Source organism: Struthio camelus, chromosome 5 (genome assembly GCF_040807025.1).
Source record: "Struthio camelus isolate bStrCam1 chromosome 5, bStrCam1.hap1, whole genome shotgun sequence".
Lineage (NCBI taxonomy): Eukaryota > Metazoa > Chordata > Aves > Struthioniformes > Struthionidae > Struthio > Struthio camelus.
Window position 1 is genome coordinate 26,260,991 of NC_090946.1, and position 21,736 is coordinate 26,282,726.

Here is a 21,736-nt window from a genome sequence, read left to right on the forward strand (position 1 = left end):
TTTATCCTGGTTTTCAAAAACGTTGCTGATAAAATGACTTAGTATTTATCTTAAAATAACGAGGCAAAACCAGATCAGTTTTCTTACGCTTTGAGACATTTAAATCACATGGGAATAAGACCATATCTTCACCTTGTTTTATCCGCCTATGATATAACATTTAGCATTTCCTTGATACTCTTGACCCACATTTTAGCCCACCTTCTTTTTTACAGAGTGATAACAGGGAAGCAGAATTCCCCTTTCAGAGTCTGTGTTTGTTTCTGTGCTGCCGGTTTGGCAAAGAACAAATTGCAGTTCTTTTGCTCACACAATTCCTTCGCCATCCTTTGTCTGCTCATCTGTAACCCCTGAAGTACAACGCACAAACTATCCTATTGTACACACCAGCCACTTGACAGATTGTTTTTCTTATGTACTGTGGCTTTCCTGCCAGGCTGCCAGGAAAAGTTAAATAAAAGGAATGATTAGTTCCTTTAGGTTCTCCCGGACAAACAAGCTACAAAGTAAGTTTACAGTACACAGGAGCATCCATGCAAAGACATCCCGCAGGCTCGTCACAGTGCACCCACAAAGCAGGGCCCAGGCAGGCCCTCGTTCCCGAGGAAGAGCCGACGAGGACCCAAACTGTTAGGACACTGTGGTGAGGCTTCATTTAAAGAAAACCTCTTTTTGGTTTCACACGTGAACAGTAACTTTTCAGAAACTTTCCTCACAAAAATCATCACGCACATTTTCTTGGCCTGAATAAAAACTTAGAGAGCGTCAGTTACACGGAGGCTGGTTTCATAAATACTTGCCTCACGCGTTCAGCAAAGAAACAGCACACAGCACGCCGCAGACGGGCAGCGTACTTCTAAACCCACATTTGGCCTTGCAAGGACAGTGTTTCACTGCCTTGGGAGCGCTCGAGGCTGGGGCTACGGCAGCAGCGCCAGCCCTGGCCCGGCACTTCGGCCCCGGCGCTGCCCTTCTCCTGCTTTTCCGTCCGCCTGCGCTTTAGAATTTCACCTCCGTATTCTGCAAAAGATGAGCCCAGTTTAAACATACATTAAAAAGAAACAAAAGGTCAAATAAAGTTACTAAAAATGTTGTGGCACATATTGATACACTGCATTGTTCTCGCCAATATCCAGTTACAACACCAGTGCATTGCTCGGATTAGACTGTCAGGGGAATTATTGCAGGTTTGGTGCAGCCCAATAGGCCTGATATTGAAATAAACTGCAACAGTCAGTAATTTCATGTGTCATTTCAGCAACAGCAGCCCCTGAGAGCGCAGCCAGTTAGCTCTTTCACGTATCCCCAAAGTCACAGTCACTTCTGACCTGCATTCCCCTACTCACTGTAAAAATACATCACCTATGACACAAACTCAGTGATAGAGAGCACAATGTTTGGGAAGCAGAGACATGATTTTCATTCTTCTCCACATTATATTCAAATTCACTGCCTTTTCCACCAGTGCTCAGTATAATCTTTCGCAGTTATGTCTCTACTTGCATTTCATCCCATATTCTCCCCACGCCTCTGCTGCTTCTGGACCAAGCCACAGTCTTCGAACACGTACGTTCAGATGCGCCAAACCCTTATTTATATAGTATTTGTTAAGTTGGTGCAAAAAAGTGGTCTTTTTTTTCCAGTACAAAGACAATAATTAAGACCGATTTTGTTCATTTGTTCTGGACTTCCTATGAGAAAACCTTGAGCCACTTCCCAAGAAAGCAGCAACAATTATAAATTAGATGTGGTACATGGAATACTCCGCTATACTTCTAATCCATCTGGATTTCTACAGTACTGTTCGGAGAAAATCCAGCCACCACTCCACAAAGATGAAAAGACAAGTTATCCAGGATCAAGGCACACCTTCTATGCCCTGACAGGTCAAGTTTTAGTAAAGGAAAGTAAAGGAGAATGGCAGCATACCCATTACATCTCCCCCCTTCCATAACCTGTTATTCAAGTTGTTTTTCCCTAATTCCTTACATATTCCTTTAATACATTAAATTATAAATATGTGGTTTTTTTTTTTTTTTTAAATTTCTCCTGATTCTGGAAGATTCTCGTCAAACTCACCAACTGTTCTTATACCATGATTATACACACAAAAGCATCACAAAACAGCAAGTGAAATTTAGTATGTATAGCCTTTGACTATACAAGCTTTCTTGTGGGCAAAATGCTCTTTGAGGTTGTCCTAAACTCTCAACATAGAAATAATCTATCGAGATCTATAGAAATAATCATTCTCTCTCTATGCATCTATCTCCCTCTATGTAATTCTCTATATAATCAAAGTGTGGCTGAGAGACCTTGAAGTATTGTCTCTTAACACACAGCAGATGACTAATTATACGCATTTTTGGGCAACAATATCATCTTGAAAACTTTTAGTTTTGCTGACTTCATCTTTAAAAGTGTCAAAAATAGGAAAGAGTCAAACAATTGTAGCAAAAATGATTGCACAAAGATTTTTTGTGTGTTCAAAATTAAGGACTAGATTATTCTCTCTGAAGAAGAGATGATTAAAGAAAGATGCTTGTGATATACAAATAATGACTAACAGCCATAGACAGTAATTTATGTATTTTTGTAATAAAAACAACAGCTGATTCACCTAGAGGCAACGCATGTAACATTCTCCAAAATGCACCTGAACAATAAATAATTATTCATTAATTTAAAACACTTTCTTGTTTAACACTGAAATGTAAAGTGCTATTTTCCATTCTCGCAATATTCATTAAAAAAACCAAAATTAATGGTTAAACTCCATATTTTATAAAAAGAACAGATATTGACTAATTGGAAAAAAATCTTAACTGCTCAATACACAAAATGGGTTTTAGTGAAAACCTACAGAATTTAGGCACAACAGTGAATAAACATTTCGATGATTACCTTAGACATGCAAGCTGTGGATGGACATATACTGCATATCAGAGTAGAAATGCACTGTCTTGGGCTTTGAAAACACTGCTGCAAAACCTTTAGATACTCATGGAAATCTATTTATTTAGCTATCAGATCTGATGCATAACATCCATTTTTTAAATCTAAATGTTTTGCTTACTCATTTTATATTCCAAATCAGATAATTTGCTTTTTTTCCTGAAATTATTAGCCAAAAAGGGCCTTAGCCACAGCTAGCATATTCAAGTATATATAACTTTGCTCCAAATTCTCCCCCAGCACACTAAGAAGAAACACTATGTTCCTTCCTCCTCGGACAGTAACTGCACTGCACCTTGGGAGAGGAGCCTCAGCGCCGGTCCACATACAAAAATAGCAGCGTAAGCACCTTGCATGTCATTGCCTTGGGGCACTGCTGTGGCGTTTCCATAAAGATTTATTTGCATTTGGGCCCTGAACTTGTCACTTCAGTATATTCAGATACTCAGCAAGCTAAAATTTTCTGCAGGAAATACTCAATAAACATAAGCTCAGTGGAAAACGTTTAGATCCCTAACACCTAATCTATTTATACATAACATTTTGAATTCTAGGAGGGTCATTAATTGAATGAAAACGCTTATCTTTTTCCAGAGCAAGCGTTACTCCGCTCTACTACTCTGTAGGCCAAAGGGACGACTGTATACAGCCGAGGAGAAAGAGGAAGGGTGGCTGGCTTTTCCCCAAGCCCTTCTCGCTGCCAGTGGGGCAAGGTGGGGAGGTGCCAGAGCGCCAGGGAGCACTGCACGGATGGCAACACATGCATGTGGAATTGCAATACAACAACAGAAGCAGGATACCAGCTAACACAGAAAGGAAGCAAAAAGGAACAAGAACCCCATCATTACCCTCCTACAAATAGCAATGACAGCAGATCTTAGTTTACTGACTTTTAACTCCTTGCCCCTCTAGAAGTGGAACGTCTCCCAGAATACAAGAGAAGTACTGCATTTCAATTGAAGACCAAATTGTGCCTCTCAAGGCACGCTAGAGGCTGGCTTAGCTAAGCAGGCACACAAAACAACAGACCCAGCCCTTTGGCTCAAATTTTGCTCTCCACTGCAGTGTGCCTCCTCTGTCCTAGATAACAATTCTGCACTGGACCAGGGCTTTTATTTTCTTCACTTATATCACTTAATCGGTTTGGGGAAAAAAAACACAGTAAAGTGGAAGCAGATACAGACTCCAGTTAACCAGATCAGTCTAACTTTTCTTACTTGACTGCAAGTTATAGCCATTTATAAACTATCTGAAAGATAGATTCCTGTTCAGCTGAATCAATTCTTTGTATAAGATGATGTACAGCAAAGGCTCTTCCACCCTTAAGCAGAATCCTGACTCATCAAGTTTTATTAGTGTAACTGTGTAAAGTTTTCCTACTTAGAAACAATGATCATCTCAACTCCCTGTAACAGCATTTCTAACTTGGATCAATCTGCAGCAAATTGCAAATAAGGTGCTCACCAGAAGAAGTTATAAATTCTAAATTTTGATATAAACTAAGTGTCACCACATCAAAAAGCAATAAGGCACACTGCCTGCCATCTTCAAGATGCTCCTTTAACAAATTTTAAGTGTCTTCATGATTAAGCCAGGAAAGATGAATTTTCTTTTTAGATCTCCGATTTCTGCTTTGCCTGACACAAAGATCTTTTAAGTTCAAAACACTACTACTCACTTGTCCTTTTACAGACAAAAAGGTCTGCGGAGTTGGACTGAACCTAGAAAGACAGGCAGCTTTCTATATCTGCTTTACTGAAAATTAGCCAGTACAATGATGTTCTCAGGCACTGTCAATTACAAATCATTCACTGTGCTAGGTAGGATGCATTTTTTTTAAGGTACGTACTGTTAATTAAAAAAAAAAAAATTACACCTACTTGCTGTCGAATTTCTTCTTCCATCTTCACTGGGGAGCCCAACTCTGCAACTTGTTTGACACCCTCACTAGCATATCCTCCATACTCCCAAAGGATGTAGTTCTTTGAGTGGGAACTGCCAATGATTGCTGACCAATGGTTGGTTCGTCCTTTCAAGAAAGGAAAAAAAGAAAAAAAGATTAAGAGCTCATGAACATACTGGCTTTTGTAACATCAATACTCGCTACCATCAACACTTCATCAAAGCATAATTCATAACCTTTCATTAAGGCGAAAGATCTGAAGTGCCCGATCTTCACGAGTGCTGACTATTTCCACAGGTTGCACTCTATCGGTTCTCTCTAAATCAATATGCCGTATTTTTTGAGTAATAAGAACAAATCATTGAACTACAGAAATATAACATTACACGTGTACATAAATATTAGATACAATAACAAAACACAGAAACGGTGACAAAGATTGTATTTCTACTGAATAAGCAGCCAACCAAAACAGAGAGGCTTAGTATAATTTTTTTTTCAATTAAGCTTCTTCAGGCAGTTTAAGAGTCCTTTTAATTTTATGTTTCCATGTAAAATATTTTTGTGGATGGAACTTACAACTGAAAACCTCAGTGGTCACTCAAAGATGTAACAGCAAGTCATTTTCTACCGATACTGTTTTCTAACAACAGTACACTAAGATTTGCATTTGAGTGATGACAGCAGATTGCCACCAAATGCTAGATTTTCATGTAAGCAGGATTATATTATTGTTAAATGTTATGAAGATTATCGCTCATAGTTTTATACCCAACCATTTTCAGGCATGCATACAGATATAAAGGGCTTAAAGCCAGAAAACAACTCCAGTAGCTCCCTGCAGAAATGGAGGTGTAACTGTTGCTTTCTGTGGGCAAATGCCGTCCAGCACTCCTTCCCAAACACTTTTGAAATAGTGGTGAGGAAGTGCTTTTATTGCTACTCACATACCTATTCTCTCGGCTTCTGCATATTTAAATTATATGTGTACCATGTCTATTTTGTTTTCCCCTTAACCTTTAGTACAGGTTGCCTGTACTTTACGAATGAAGCAAATAAGTGAATTTTCACGTCTCTGTATTTCTTCAGTTTGCTTGCTCAGATTTCTCACAGTGTAAGTGTTGTAGAGCTACGCAAAAGGATTCCTGGTCTAGTTTCTTTTCTCACTGAATAGAAAAAAGAAAAACGCAGAAGTTTAAAGAAAAAACGTTAGAGAAGTCTGATGGAACTGAAAAGAGAATAAAACAGAAAGAAGGAGTCACAGAAGTCCCACAGTACTAGAAATAAATGCAAACATGAATTCATTTTTGAGTGTCAAATAAACAGTACTCTGGAAACATATGAGCTCAAAGGAAAAGGATGAGTAAATGAACTGCTCACATCAGCAGACTTTGGTAACAGTGCAAAGACCAAGAGGAAGATGGACTGACAGAATGAGACAATATTTAACATTTTTCTTCGCAATGCAGAAGGAAAAGAGTAACAATAATAACAGAGCTGAAAAGTACAGTAAACGAATGAAAAATGTATAATGAAGGAAACAAAAGGAATGCAGATTTAAAACATGAAAGGTGACACAACGAAATTGAAAAAGACAGTGTAGAGAATAGAATAAACAAACTCAGATGTGGGAACATAATCCCAGGAGTACAGAAAATAGATTAGAAATAAAAATGAACGACAGTGGTAGGAAAAAAAAGCCTAGAAAAATGCAGCAGTCAGAATAAACAGATGAAAGAAGGTGGCCTAGCAACATAATGAATAGAGCCTTCAGTTTCCCTAGCGCTAAACTTGGACCAAAACAAACCTGCTGAGCTGTGAGCGACAGCAGACCGGAAACTTTCAGAGCCCATCAGAACTAATCAGCAATTAAGCCCCAACTGGAGGAAAAACAAAATTTAAACAAATAAACCCACCCTACAATAAGGTAATAGCTGAAGAGACTACAGCATGAGAAGATGGTTTCTTGATCTAAGATCTAATGCTTCTTAAAATGACGCTGGCACCTTTCCAGTCCAAGGAGAGATACTGCCATTCATCTCCAGTGATGGCCCATTTTGCCCATTCCTTCTTCCTAGCCCCCAGGTCTGTCTATCTCACAAGCCACAGGGTGCAGCTTTCCTTAAAATGCAGTAAGTGGCTCTTACCGAAACTTACTGAAAGAGGTTCCACACAGAAAAACATCACTAGAGAGAGGAACTAGAGAGCCTCAAAGTCCTTAGGATAACATCCCCAAAAATCAGTAGCATCTCCCTTATAGGTGTTTGTCTTCAAACGAACTTGATGCCCATTCTGGAATAACCAGCCAATGCTGCCATGCAAAGAAAGTACTCATCCTTAAGCAAGTATGGACAGTAGTGACTTCGGTGTTGGCGACTGTGCATTCAACAGGATAAAAAAAAGAAGTTCATTCACACGCCCCACGCGAAAGAAAAATATCTTGCATAATTAGTAAAATTGATAGTGAAATGTTCCAGGTGCTCCAGAACTCTTCTCCCTCCATATGCTAAACAGGGCAAGAAAGTCTGAAGTCACTGCAGTCAGAACCCATCACTGACCGCTTCCTCCATTAAAGCTATGAGCTCTGCAAAAAAAGCAACTGGCCCACCTACTTTCCCAAATGAGCACTTTGAGGCTCCTTTCAGCCTTGCCAAAGGCCATATCTGCACCAAACTTTTCACAAACCTGCCCAACACTTGCAAATATTTTACTCATCGCCGTGAGCTTCCTGTTTCTGTGAGAGTGAAAAAAAACCTCAATGTAACTTCTTAAATCTTTTCCTCTAAACACTAGAGAAACTTTTCAGAACCAAATAATCGGAGTCATGCATTAGCAAGGGCGAGAGGTATTTTCTACTGTCGGTCTACTGGTCACTATCCAATTTTTACGATCGCAAAAAGAATACAGATAGGTTTTCAACAACTATTTTCAACTCTTATTTCACTTCCTTTATGTACGAGTAGCTCCTCAATTGACATGATTAAATGAATATTTTGCATATAGACCAAGGTGTCTGCACAAATGAAAATGTATTTTCTGATGTATTTTGTGGCCATGCAAAATCGTGATGGAGGGCATGAATATTCCCATTATCATATATGGGGGCTACCCAGAAACAATAAACACTTTTAAGCCACAAAGGCACATGTAAATACAAATCCTTCTGTCTAGCAAAACGTAGCAGGAAATTTAATGGTTCCACTGATTTAATAATAGATAAAATATTCAGCTTCCAGTAGTCCTATTATCAGGAGCTATGATAGCTTGTGAAAACGTAGCCGAAAAGCATGCACACTCTTAAGTCCTATTTTGCAAATCAAACAAGAGTTTTAAAAAGTTCAGCATCTCTGACATTCATGAAAGCAAAATTGTTTTATGGATTTTTTTTGAATAAATGGCTCTTTTATGGCCATTTGTGTGCCTCTCCTCACTCACTCTATGGTTGGCACGCTCAGAACAAGACTTCGTTGCAGTGGTTTTATTCTGAGCAATGTTTTATGGATTCAGCAGGTCTGATGACTCCTAAACACACAATATGTATTTAAACTTCAGGATACAGAGGTATTTTAATTGCACTGACGTAATAATTGTAAAATTATTCCTAATCCACAGAATCTGTAAAAACCTAGAAAGGGTCTCCTGGAATTCAAAGCTTTGCACAATATCTTCCAGAAAAATTTTTGTTTGACAGCTAAAGAAAATACATTATTTGGCAAAAGGAGTTCTTTGGAGAAAAGCTAAACAGAGTTCCTATTACTCAGAGACTGTTAAGGGAAGTCACAAAATAAGTAAAAGAAAATATGAGAAATATAAAATTTATGATCTTCTCTTGCGACCACGGTGATGACATAAGAGCAGAATAAAATTTTTTCATGTGATGGCTTCACAAATAATAAGTGATTTACCACAGTCCATCATGAACAGGATTTCATTTTACTGTAATTGCTGCATGAGTTCAATGTTTTAAAGGATAATGTTGACAATTAGTTTTCATTTTTAATACCACTATATCTGGATGAAAGGTCTTTTTTTTTTTTTTTTTTTTTTTAAACTTCCAGGAATTTCAATGTAAAATGTTATCAGCTGTTATTACTGGCCTAACATTATAGGGTTATTTCTGCACTCAGGTAACTCAGTGTGCTCCGATTTCTGAAGTAAAACATATTAATATTCATCACCACTTCGCAACTGGGCAGAGATAACAGTGTATACAGTCTACCACTGTGGTGAGCTATCGCAACTTGCTTACTTTCAGTCGTGCACCCACACTCTTAGCGTGTTCACTGACTTGTATTTCAAAAAGAAAGGCATTTTTTCTGGTATTATCTCACTAAGTCACAACAATTTTATAGTTTTCAATCATTTTCTCATGCCCTATTTTTAACCACCAGCTAAATCCACACCAATAATGCATATAAAGTGTGCCATTTAGCAGATACATAAATCATCCCATAGTCTAAAAGAGCATTCCTGCAATTACTGGCTCTTTAGCTTATTTTATCTCCCATGTATTATGCTGATATATCACATTTAAACTATGCTATGTTCAGCCTAAAACAAGACGTATGACAGAATCAGTGTAAGCAAACCCACTTACACTGCTATAAATACGAAAAAGCTGATATACAAACCACCTTTCAATTAGAGGATGACACTCTGACATGGTGACAGTAATACCAAAAAAAATTCTACATTCAAAGGCTATAATAAACATCAGCCACACACAACATAAAGTGTAAAGGACGATAATTGTGACTCATTCTCAAAACATTTCCTAGCCTTTATTGTCACAGACTGTTGAGTCAATAATTAAAGAATAAATGCCTAATATACATTTTTTTTAACTTTAATTTTCTGCAGTTAACTTTGATTAACGCAACAGCAATACTGATTCTGTAGTTCAGGCAGCCTGTTGCAAAGTTCAACCAACCACTCTCCCAGTAAAAACAGGTTTTCTTGTGTTCAAGCGGAATTTCCTGTGAAATTTCCTGTCAAAACTGAAAGTTTGTGCCCGCTGCCTCTTGCCCTGTCAGTGGCTGCCACTGAGAAGAGTCTGGCCCCCTCTTCTTTATACCTTCCCCTCAGGTATTTATACACATTGACCAGATCCCCCCTCAGTCTTCTCTTGAGGCTCACCAGTCCCAGCTCTCTCAGCCTCTCCTCGTATGAGAGATGCTCCTACCCCTTAATCACCTTTGTGGCCCTCACCACAAAGAAATCCTGAAAACGTAGTCCCATATGCACCTCAAAGTTCAAAAGCTCAGGCAAATCACTAGAAGCCATTTGTGAAGTATATCACTGGCAGGAGGATGCATGAATTTCCAATGTTTAGCGTAAACAGCACAGCATGCATGTCATAATTTACACTGCTGAAGCGTTAATGTTTGGTATCATATGACAAGCTCCAACCCCCCTCACCGTTCCTAAGTAGTACAATAATGCTAAAAGAGTAATACTCACGTGGAAAATCTTTCGGATGTGTTTTTTCTGACCAGTTTCCATAAAAAGTTAGCCTGTATTTGGCAGTTCCACAGGCACAACAATCTAAAATTGGTTTGTCGGTCACACCTTCTGAGGTTGAGTCTGAAAAAGCAGCAATGAAAGAACCTATTGAAAATGGTTATAATTCAACATCAATCAATGAAAAGAAAATTACAACAATAAATACTCCAGTAAATAAATTCGAGTTAAACACTTCTTCTTTTGTTTATCTTTAATTTGGGGCTACATTAGGCTAAACCAGAATCCTGAAATATCTGGATCATATTCATGACTTGACGCAATAATTCAAATCTATGTTTTTAAATGAGCATGTTCCACTATGATTTTGGTTGCCTTCAGTTTCAAAACTGGGTTTTGTTTCTGGTTCTCCTCTGATTGATAAGATCTCAAAGCACAGTAGTGCTCAAATTTTCTGGCCAGCCAGACCACGTAAATTCCCCAGCGAGATGTAATGACCAACTGCAACAGTCATCCTCTGGGATCTCAGCTGGACCTCAGCATATACACAACAAAAAAGATGTTTCTGCAAACATATACTCCTGCTCACAAATTATTCTGTGCCCAGATTTGATAAACATCCCATGAAGAGGTCAGCTTAGAGCAGTCTGATGCCATCAAATAATTCCAGTAGCTCTTCTGGCTACGACCTCTCCAGTGGCTTCCTCAGAGAGGCACAGAGCAGACATCAAGCTAGTTGAGTTGTTTCCCCATGGCACAGAACTCCTACTGCTAATTTTCCTGAGCGTACTTCAGTTCTTTAGCTGCAGGTAAAGACCAACGTGCCTCCTGGACACATGATGCTGAAGAGATATAGAGCCAGGAAAGTTGGAAGCCACCATCAATTCTCCAAACTCTACCTGTATCCCGAGCAGACCTCGTAAGAGCATGGGTCATGAGCTAGATGAACTGTTCCAGCCTGAGTGTCACAGTCCTAAAATGCTCAGCTCTGAGGAGGTTATCAGGTGTGAACCTCAAAGCCGAAGCTGAACATCATCCAAAAATTTCAATCTCATCCATATCCTCAGCCTAAGCCAGTAGCACTGTATTTGTGTAAATACATGTTCACGAAAAATTGGCCAGCAACAAAAAGTCATTGTCACCTGTAAAGAAAAGTTAAGGACTCGACTGCATTGTCTCTTGTGTGAGAGAACGCAGGAAGTCTTACCGAAGGACCTGAAGACAAGTTACATAAGTTTCTTCTCAATATAAAAGAATCATCTACTTCCACCTACTCTGAAAGGACAAATAGTGATTCGGCATTGACCTCAACGGCCCAAGCACATATTGCCTATGCCTGAAGCAGAAACCTTTTGTTACTAAGACCATGTGCTTCTATGTTTTACCTCAGTATTTAGTGACTTCAGGATACAGCTCAATACAGAAATCCTTCAAACTGTAAGCAGTCCCAATGGCCTTCCCCTTATCTAATGTCATAAGCAGACTAGAAGAACGTGGTGTTGAAGAATGTGAAAGCTGAATTGTTTTGGCTGGTTTTAGTATTTTAAATAGACAAGGTTTAATACTTTAAATAGGCTGAGTAGTTAGCAATGGCCAAAGACTCCTTCCACTATCAGAGCTGACTAATGCCAAGTAACATTCTTCAGATATGATGCTAATATTTAAAAACATAACAAAAGTTAGTAAGTACAATTTTGACATAATTTCCAAATACAGATACGAATTGAATTTATTTCAAGTCCCTAGCTTTTATGTAATAGTCCTGCTTTTTTCTCTTTATATTTCAATCCTCCTTCTCTTCAGGAATATGAACCAAACTTACTGTTGTTGTTTATTCTGGTGGCTTTTTACATCATATTCAACATCGAATGGGCGATATTATTTTCCGGTAAGTCTAGTATGCATTTTTCCATATTTGAAACAGCACAAAATCACAACATATGAGTTTCTTGGCTACAGTCAGAGACTCTGCATTTATTAAATAAAATTAAATACTTCACTGACACAAATTCAGTTTATTTAAAGTGAAGAATAGCCTGGTAAGCACCTCAAAAAGGAATCAGCTTTTTCACAATTCTAAACTTACACGGAGAAGAAATAGGAATTATCCCACAAAAATTATCTCTGCACTTCTGCACAAAGTTATTACTTTTCAAAGAAATTCAGGAAGTCTCTTCTGGAAAGAATTATATTATGTGATGTGAAACTTAAATTGAAAGTTGACACGCATGCTAGTATTAAGGGAATGGACAGCAGTTATTACATACAGATTAGCAACACTCCCATCCTCCTGCAAAAATGGAGTATCTGCTAAAGGCAGACAATCAACCCCAACATTTACAACTGTAGCATACATATATTTACTTACTCATGGAGCAACAAAAGTAATACCATCTGACAGCATTACAGAACATATGGGTCACTTTTCGTATTCCCTTCATTTTTTAATATGCTGTGTATTATGAATTGATGAAGGATTTCATAAAGTCTCTGAAGAATTTAGTGATAAAATTCTCCACAGTTTTTAAAGGGAGTCTATAGTCTTAATGTACTTCATAGACTCCCCCCCAGAATATGTATATATTGCCCCAACAACCCTGGTTTTAAGAAGCCAGCATGAAAACAATTACAACACATACTAGGAAAAACAGGCAAATGAGATTATCTTAACTTACTTCACTTAAACATACTTCCTACGGAAGATAAATTTACTTATGCAGAAACATAAAAGACCATCACTAAAAGACAGTTCTACCTGGTTTTCCTTCCTCATGTGAATTTTAAAACCTCTGCTATGCTTCGGTTTAGGCAATGATGGCCTGGAAGCAAAAGGTATTCACATACAGATCAGGGGAAAAGGTAAGAGGATCACATTTAGAGGAAGCAAGGAAGATTGTATGGACAGATACACGGTAAGAAGAACACGATTGAGTAGGAGATCCCAAATTTGAAGGCGGATGAGGTCAGAATGACGCTTTGCTTCATCTTACCTTGCTCACAAATTTTTTTGGTGAGGGAACCCTCATCTTGAAAATAAATTATGCGCTTCTGCACAATACTGGCTCTATAAACAAAAAAAGACGTTTGAAATGCATTTATTTCTTTAAAGTAGTAGTGGATAAATCACAAAGCAGTAAAAGGACAGAACTGGACTACTAAAAATCTAGGTACGCTAACCTCTACTGATAATACAAACAGTACTACAGAGAGCATACTATTTCAGCTTGCAGGTGAATTTCATTACATTTTGCAGAATCTTGAAATGTTGTTACCTTTAGAGAAGTGATCGCAGTCATACGGTGAGGGTCTGTGCTTTTGAAATGCATGGTTATCAACTGAATATTCAACATCAAGCCTTATACTGAAATAGTACTCAGTCTCAGAAAAATAGTACAGCTAAAACAAGCACCTATTTGTAGGACATTACTTAGCATTTTGAACAGATAAAGACTTCTGATATACCACAGTAATTCAGTACGAATATTACGTAAAACAGAAGTTAGACAGAGAAGTAGCATAAGCTAGTCTTTCAAAGCAATTTATCAGTTCCAAAAGACAAGCCACTTTAATAAAATATTTCAGATTTAATTTATCTTAAGATTTATGGTTCAAACAAAATGCAGGTTTATAAGCCTCAGTTTATCTGGGGATTTTGAATATGAAAATGATATAGGTAAAATCAGACTTCTTTGTTTGTTTTGTTTGGGGTTTTTTTGCAATTGTACAGCTGAAAGTTAGCTGACTTTTAGTCCCCCGTTTGAAAGACCATGAAATGAATTTTGTATCACAGACTGCCAAGTCAGTTAAAAAAAAAAAAAAAAAAAAAAAAAGCCCAAGTTCTCCTGCAGATGGTCCTCACATCCACTATATGGTAAATTCCCAAACTAAAAATTCATTGGGAAAATATACAACTGAACAAGACAAGTAAATTCAAACAATTTTGAAGATTTAATTATTTTCAAATGCTCACTTGCATTTGAGATTTTTATTTTTTTAAACAACACTGCCCCTTTCACTCTTGAGCACATCCTTCCATTCTTTCAAGAGCCACTGGCCCCATAGAGACAACACCAATTCCTTGCTTGCTGCTTTAAAAACGCTCCCAGAGGGCAGAGAGCATGTGGGCCTGTGCTGGCCACTAGGAAGCCATGCTTTTTTTCTGAAGTGACAGCATGAAAGCCTGGACAGCTTCTTTAACTGTTTGTTGCTCTTATTTAGTTATCTTAAAGATGGAGTAGAACCATCTACCACCATCAAGGACAGATATACCAGTAAGTTGGTGCAGATATTAACTATTAAAATATCTGTTATCCCATCTAATATCAAGCTTTATTTTTCAGAACATCTGAACAAGCATATTAAAATCACAGTAAAATCTTTCAAATACAGAGTGCAAGCAGTTTCCATCTGATAACGACATATTGCAAAGTTGATTCTCTGCTATTTGGTACAGTCTGAGCTGTATGGGTGTCTGATTGCAAAGGCCTGAAGGCTCAGGTGATCTCTTGCAGTCCCAATTAAATTTAATTAGGTTTTTAGAACATTTTATAGCTATATTCATTTAATTCAAATGTATATTTCATGCTCTTGCTGTAAGAAAACAGTTAGAACTTGATTAAACTCGAAGAATGAAAAAAACCCATTGTTTGGATGGAGGAGAAAACATGCTTTGGGAGCTGGTATTCTTTGTTCTTCTGTCTAACCTTTGTACCAGCACTCCTATGCCCATTAGCATGACTTTTACATCCCTGCTCGTCACTGTTCTTTATTACACTGATCAAGACAACGGTCTAATCAAGCCCATAAAACTCTAAAGAGCAAGGACCAGATTCTTCTCTTACCTCAACTTTACAGTTAAATGATTATATTGTTCTCCCTAGAGTTACTCCTCACTCATACCAGTCCAAGTGAGAAAAAAATTAGGCCGTATATACTTAAAACTGTTAAGTGATGTGAACCTGTCTTTGACAACGTCCCGCCCCACAGAATTATCAAAAATAAAACGTAATTCGCTCGTGCTTCCTTTGCCAAAAGACGAGGTCAGAGTTGCATATAGAAAGGAACAAACTCATTTCACTTTATAAAGCACCCAAGTGAACAGCTTATTTTCGTAAAACTAGAGAGAAAAAAAAACTAAAAAAAGCTAGATCAAACTGGAAGAGATGCAGAAAACTACAGCTTGCCCTTGTTCATAATAGGGCTCCCATCACATAAAAGCCAGTGTGGTAAATGATAATCCAGGTAACCAACCAAGGCTGTGAAAAAACAGTATGAAACAGAGAAAAACTAAATTGCCTTTTACAGAGAGCAAGAGCGTGATCTGCCAGTGTTTGGTGAAGGGGAACTCCTAGGCCTCCTTTGTATGAGGGAGTGTTTACACTAGGGATAAATACAAGCCTGGAGCAAACAACAGAACGTGAATGAAACCTAGAGTTAGCTAAATCAGTCTTTTATTAATATGAGAACTGTTGTGGGACAATTTAAATGGTGCCAGAAGAGACCAATCAAGTATGTGAGAAGCAGAATGAAAGCTTTCTCAGAAATCTTTTCCAGTGTTCCCAGAAAGAAATAAGGGGGGGGGGAAAAAAATCAGCTACTAGTAAGAACATGAGCCCAACAATGGCCAGCCTGTGACAGTGGCATACTGCCTTAGCTCTGGCTCTTGCATTCAAAACCAAGATTTTTGGATGCTACACTGCGGATGAGAACCTTTCCCTTCACGCAGGCTCATTAAAACATCTACAATTTTTGATATATCATCTATCATGGTTCTTACAGCACTATACCATAAAACTGGCAAACAAGCACTTAGGAAGATTAATAAAATTTAGAGTAACAGTCTCCTGAACTGAAATGCATCTATATCATCACAACTCACACTGTCAAGATAATTTAATTTCTCATACACCAGCCAGTTTAATTTCTCATACGCAGCCAGTTACTAAAGGAGGTCCTCAGGGATCAATACTAGGGCAAATAATATCTTTATTAATGGTCCTGGATGATGGGCTGGAACGCAGCCTCAAAAGGTTTGTGGATGATACCAAATTGGGGGAGCAGCTGATATGCTAGAGGGTAAGGCTGTATACATAGGCCTTCCCAGGCTTGAGAAATGGGTTGGCAGGAACCCTATAAAAGGTGGGATGGGACAGCCCAGGTACAGCAGCACAGGCTGGGCACCCACTGGTCAGAGAGCAGCTTCACAGAACAGGGCCTGGACAAGCTGAATGAGTCAATGACAGGCCCCCCACAGGAAAGGTGGCCAAGAGCACCCTGAGCTGCAGAGGCTCCTTAGCAAGAGTGCGGCCTGCGGGGCCAAGGACGGAATCCTTCCCCTCTATTCAGCGCTTGTGAGAGCACATCTGCAGTACTATGACCCGTCTTGGGCCCCCAGTACGAGAAAGACAGTGACTTACTGGAGTGAATGCAGTGGAGGGACATCAAGGTGATTAGCGGAACGGAGCACATACCATATGAAAACAGAGATAACAAAGTTTCTTCAGTCTAGGAAGAAAAGACTAAAGGGGGATCTTATCCCTGTCCTCAGCTGTCTAATGGAAAGATACAGAGAAGACAGGGCCAGATTATTCGCAAAGGTGCCCAGCAATAGCATGCAAGGCAGCAGACAAGCTGGAAGATGGGAAACGCTAACTAGACACATGGAGAACCTTCTTCATCATGATGGTGGTCAGGATGATCAAACATTGGAACAGGTTGCCCAGAGAGGTTGAATATCCCCGGAGATATTCAAAACTTCATCAGAAAAGTTCCTGAGCAACCTGATGCAACAGCACTTACTTCAAACAGGAGAGTGGACTAAATGAAGGGACTCCAGAGGACCCTTCAAACTTAAATTACTCTATGAGCCTATGTATTAAATACCATTTTAAAGGTTTTTCAAAGCTTAATGTAAAACACACCTAAACTGAAAAACAAAAAATCAAGTTTTTGGTCAAGGAGTTCCCAAATCTGCAGAGAGCAAAAACAGTTTGAGTATTTAGTGTCAGAAATAGTTATTTTAGAAACAAAATGTAGAAAGATTTGTTGAAGTCTGAAGTTCACTTACTCCCTTTTGCTGTAGTTATCTCATGCATGTGAAACACCAAGGGAACAGTTTCTTTTCTAACAACAAAATCTTCACAGCTTACTGAGTCATTGTCTGCTCAGCCGTGTTTGAAATTATGCGTGGAGTCAATCATCTTAATGAAGCCAAAGGGAGTTTTGTTACCGATTCTAACTGGTGCAGGATTGGTATCTAACATGGATATACAAATACCCAAAGTAGGCACACAACATCAGATATATTCAGATACAGTATTGAAATAATTTAAAAATATTTAGTTTTAATAATCAGCTTGTAGTTTAAAGATCGACCAAAGAATCTGATCCGTTCATTTGCCTGCTTTTTATTATTACCACCTTTCATTTGTTACTTATTATTCTGACATAACTTTTATTCCTCTGTAATAGTTCTGATTTTGACTAAAGAAACTTGCCTTGAGTTTTGAGGCTTATCAAAACAGATTAAAAATTAAATGGCTAATTTTTATGGAAAGGAAAGAAAGCTTTTAAGAATTTACACAAGGCACACATCTGCTTAGTCTGCATAATTCTCCTTCCTTGCACTTCTAATCTACAGTGCTGTCTGAACTTTATGGAAAGGGGAGATCCAGATGTTTTCCCCCTATATATTTACAGTTTTAATGGAATTTTTAATTGACTTTTTCTCTCTGTGACTATCAATGAAAACAATCCAGCAAAATGGGAAAGGAAAAAACAGCGCTCCCCCCAACACATCACAGTATACTATGAAATAAGAAAGAAAAAGAAACATGATTTCAAAATCTGTTTGAGTCTCCTAACCTTCAAAATAATACTTCAAGATTTCTGTGAAAGCTTTTGTCTCACCATTTTAAAAGGGAGAAAATCATATACGCCATAAGCAAACTCCTTTCCTTGTCTATCGTCTAGCAGTACCTGTTTTTATTAAAAAACTCTAATATTGAAAAACCCTGAAAATGTTATTTACTATTATTTCTGTTTTGCAGCTCTCAGCAAGATCAAGGAATATCAGATAGCTTCTGTAATATTTCACTTGACAATACGACTCAGGAATGCTGATAGGCTGGATACCGGTCAGTTGGAGCCCCTGTCCTGCCCTGGTTTGGTTGGACCACTTCTGAGCACGAGGGGAGGATCTGCCCTGAGGGAACTGCCTGGAAGGTGAGGCTCCCCCTCCAGCACAGTTGCCTCAAAGATTGTGCCATCCTGCTGGGAAAGGCTGCACGGGAGTCACATCCATTTCGTTTCGGATATTAACAGATCAGAAATATCATAAGCCATAAAAATTCAGAGCACCCTTGGGAATGCTCCAAGTCATCCCAGAAACTATGACTACTTTTTTTCTTTTTTCCATAGAAACCGTTTTAGATCATCTTCCTTACTCCTTTTGTCAAACCGCAGCATCAACAAAAATACTCTTTTATTTTAAAGTGCCATCTGTGGGTGTAATGATGTGATAAAAGAAGTAAGGAAGAATAACTTTAAGAATTGTTTCTACGCCATTTTTTAAGCTTACATCAAAAACCATGAAGTACAATAATGGAGTTACATTTTAATCAAATAGATTTTGCTAGAGCAGGTGAAAGCAACCTAAACTTGAAAGCTCGTCCTCTTTTTCCAGTTCTATCAGCTTACAGAGCTAACACCTTCTTATGAAGTCTGCTTCTCTAAATCATATTCCATAGATGACATTAAGTATCATGCCAAGTCACAGCTGACATGAACCAAAAGAGTACTGCTTGTGAAACGCTGGTCGTTACCTCACCCATTCTGACATGCAGCTCTATCCCTTCTCCAGTTGACAAATCACTCTACTTCTTGATCCTCAAAGGTGGAGCACAATCTTTTTACAACAGCTAAAATATGCAGCAATTCCCAGTATGGGACAACCTTCCTGATTTATACACATGGGAAAAGAACTACTGGTGACGCTCTGTGGTATTACAAGAGGTTGCGAGTAAAAATTAGTATTCAAAAGCCTGTGAGATGGCAGGAGAGAAAATTGATTTAGGACACTTAATGGAAAAGTTAAATGTGAGGAAAAAAACCAAAAAAGCCTCAGCAATGACAAATGAAAAGCTCCATCTACACCAGAGTCTAACTTTGTCATCAGCTATAAACAGGGGTCAATACTATTAAAAACTTGTCTAAAATTATGTCTTTCTTGATACCTAACTTCAGTTCCTAGCACAGTTTTTTTGTTTAAGTACAATCATAACATGGTTTGGGCCAACCATTCACATTTGACATTCAATATTGCATAAAACCGAGTAATATTAATGTCAAGCTAATGTCAAGTTCCCATAATTTGGCACTTTCCTGTCTGCACATTAAGATTGCCTTTTCTCTAACAGATTAGTCAGCTGGAAACAGCAAAAGCTGCTGACCTGAAATTCAGTGCATACATACACATCAGAATATAATCTTCTTCAGTTTTATTCTTAAAACATTTCACCCATACTGTCACAAAATACAGCTGAGCAAAACTCCACATCAAGAGCAAAGTACTCTAAATTTGTCTCATGAATTTGTTCCAGCTTCAAAAACCTTCTGGTCATCCTTTGTATCATAGCCAGTTCTACCATCACATGCATGCCCAGCAACTCACTAACTTCAGTACCGATCTGGCCATCATTTATAATACAACAAAAAGCTCTAAGGGAAAACATAGTTTTATATGCTGCTATGTTGTAGTTGTCCTCATAAAATCTCTCTGTTCTTTGCTTGAATGGTCACAAGGCATAAATATTACATTTAAAATCTCCAGGAAAAAACTCATACTGACAAGATCATTTCTGACATATACAGTACACATCTTTTACTTGCAACAAAGAAAAAACAAAGGAAAAATGAAAAGATGAAGGAGTGAGTTTGCCTAGGCCTCTTGAGCAAATTTCAGGTTCCTCAACAGCCACTGCAGGTATTTTGCTAGCCACAATTTTTTGCAGTAAGTACCATCTCCTTGGATTTCAAGACTAAGCATTACAATTTATAACTGTAAAGAAGAGTTAGAAAATACTGGACAGCACTGGTCAGACATTTTCTTCACTACTGTAAGTACTAACTCTGTGTAGTAGACAGAAATCACAATCTACCAAAGGTGAGAGTATAGTTTTTATCAAGCTAGTGAGGCCAGAACTGCAGTCTAGTCTGATACCACCTGATGGTAACATTCATTGAGCTAACTTGTGATAAGGTTTGAAAAGACGACAATTTCACAGAGAAGGCCGCACTTCTGTATTAACTAACAAATCCTAAATTCAAAAACAAAAATGAAAACAAAAAATACAACTTGTCACGTGTGGTTTTATTCCTGCTTAAAAGGTCCATACAACCTGTGTGACGCTCACCCACCTGCACAGAGAACAACAAAGACTGATTCGTCTGGATACTCTAGGGAAGCAAGAAAAGAGAGAGGCAGGCAGGTCCCCCTTTTCAGAGTGGGTAGCCCACCTCATGCACTGCACCAGGAAGCAGCAGAAGATGAACCGCACAGGGAAAGGCTATGTTTTAAACCCTTCCAAACGTGCTACTCCTCACAAGCCCTCACCTAGAAAATGAACAAATGGTCACTGCTTGACCGCTGCTGATATGCCACTCTCGCACAGCAATCAGCAGAAGGCATATTCATATACTACAATTATATAACAAGAACAATATATTACTTCGGTCCATCCTCCTTACAGAATACAGATTGAATATTTAGTTGCATGACTCCAAGTACGAATAATGTACTTAATGCTTTTCAAGACCAGAAAAGTCTTCACCTCGTTTCAGTAACAGCAGCCTGAAAGTTAAAGCACCACCATGTGTGACAGAACAAGTTAACATCCACTGTAACTAGACTAACTTGATTTGATACCAAAATGTTTACTATTACTTCTTCTTAAAAGAGGCCTTAATTTTATTAATCAATTTGCCTAAAGAAGTTTCATTTTGGTGCAGGTATAGGTAAGACAGAAACCTTTAGTACTTGAGGTTAAGTCAGATTCCCTAAATGCACTGTAACCGGATCTGGAACCATCAGAATGAAGAGACTTCCTATTTCCTTAGTGCAGCTGAGCCAGAGATTTCAGCTTTCAAGAATTAACACCGTTAGCAACTGCATCTCTTCTGTCTGGCCTTTTCTAAGAGCTTTCACTGACAGCTGAGCCTGCAGCCTGCTGAACATTCAAACAGCTGATGCCAGAAGACATGGGATGTTTGTGCTGGAAGACACCAGAGCAGGGGAAGGAAACAAAAGAAAGAACCAGTAAAGACAGAAGGGTTGAGATCAGTAGCTGAGATCGTTCATCCTTCCCCATTCCGAATATGGGAATATACGGGAATAAGGCATATTCAATTGTATTTGAAATC

General features: G+C 38.5%; 1 protein-coding gene across 1 annotated transcript in view; it reads right to left on the reverse strand.

Moving 5' to 3' along the window:
• The window catches only part of SPON1 (spondin 1), a 204,618-nt gene that overhangs the window by 127,354 nt on the left and 55,528 nt on the right, over positions 1–21,736 (reverse strand). Inside the window, exons 4-6 of the mRNA XM_068945201.1 lie at positions 13,309–13,382; positions 10,319–10,441; positions 4,836–4,984 (exon numbers count right to left, since the gene is read on the reverse strand). Of these exons, the coding sequence (XP_068801302.1) occupies positions 4,836–4,984; positions 10,319–10,441; positions 13,309–13,382 (346 nt within the window). The remainder of the gene's footprint in view (positions 1–4,835; positions 4,985–10,318; positions 10,442–13,308; positions 13,383–21,736) is intronic.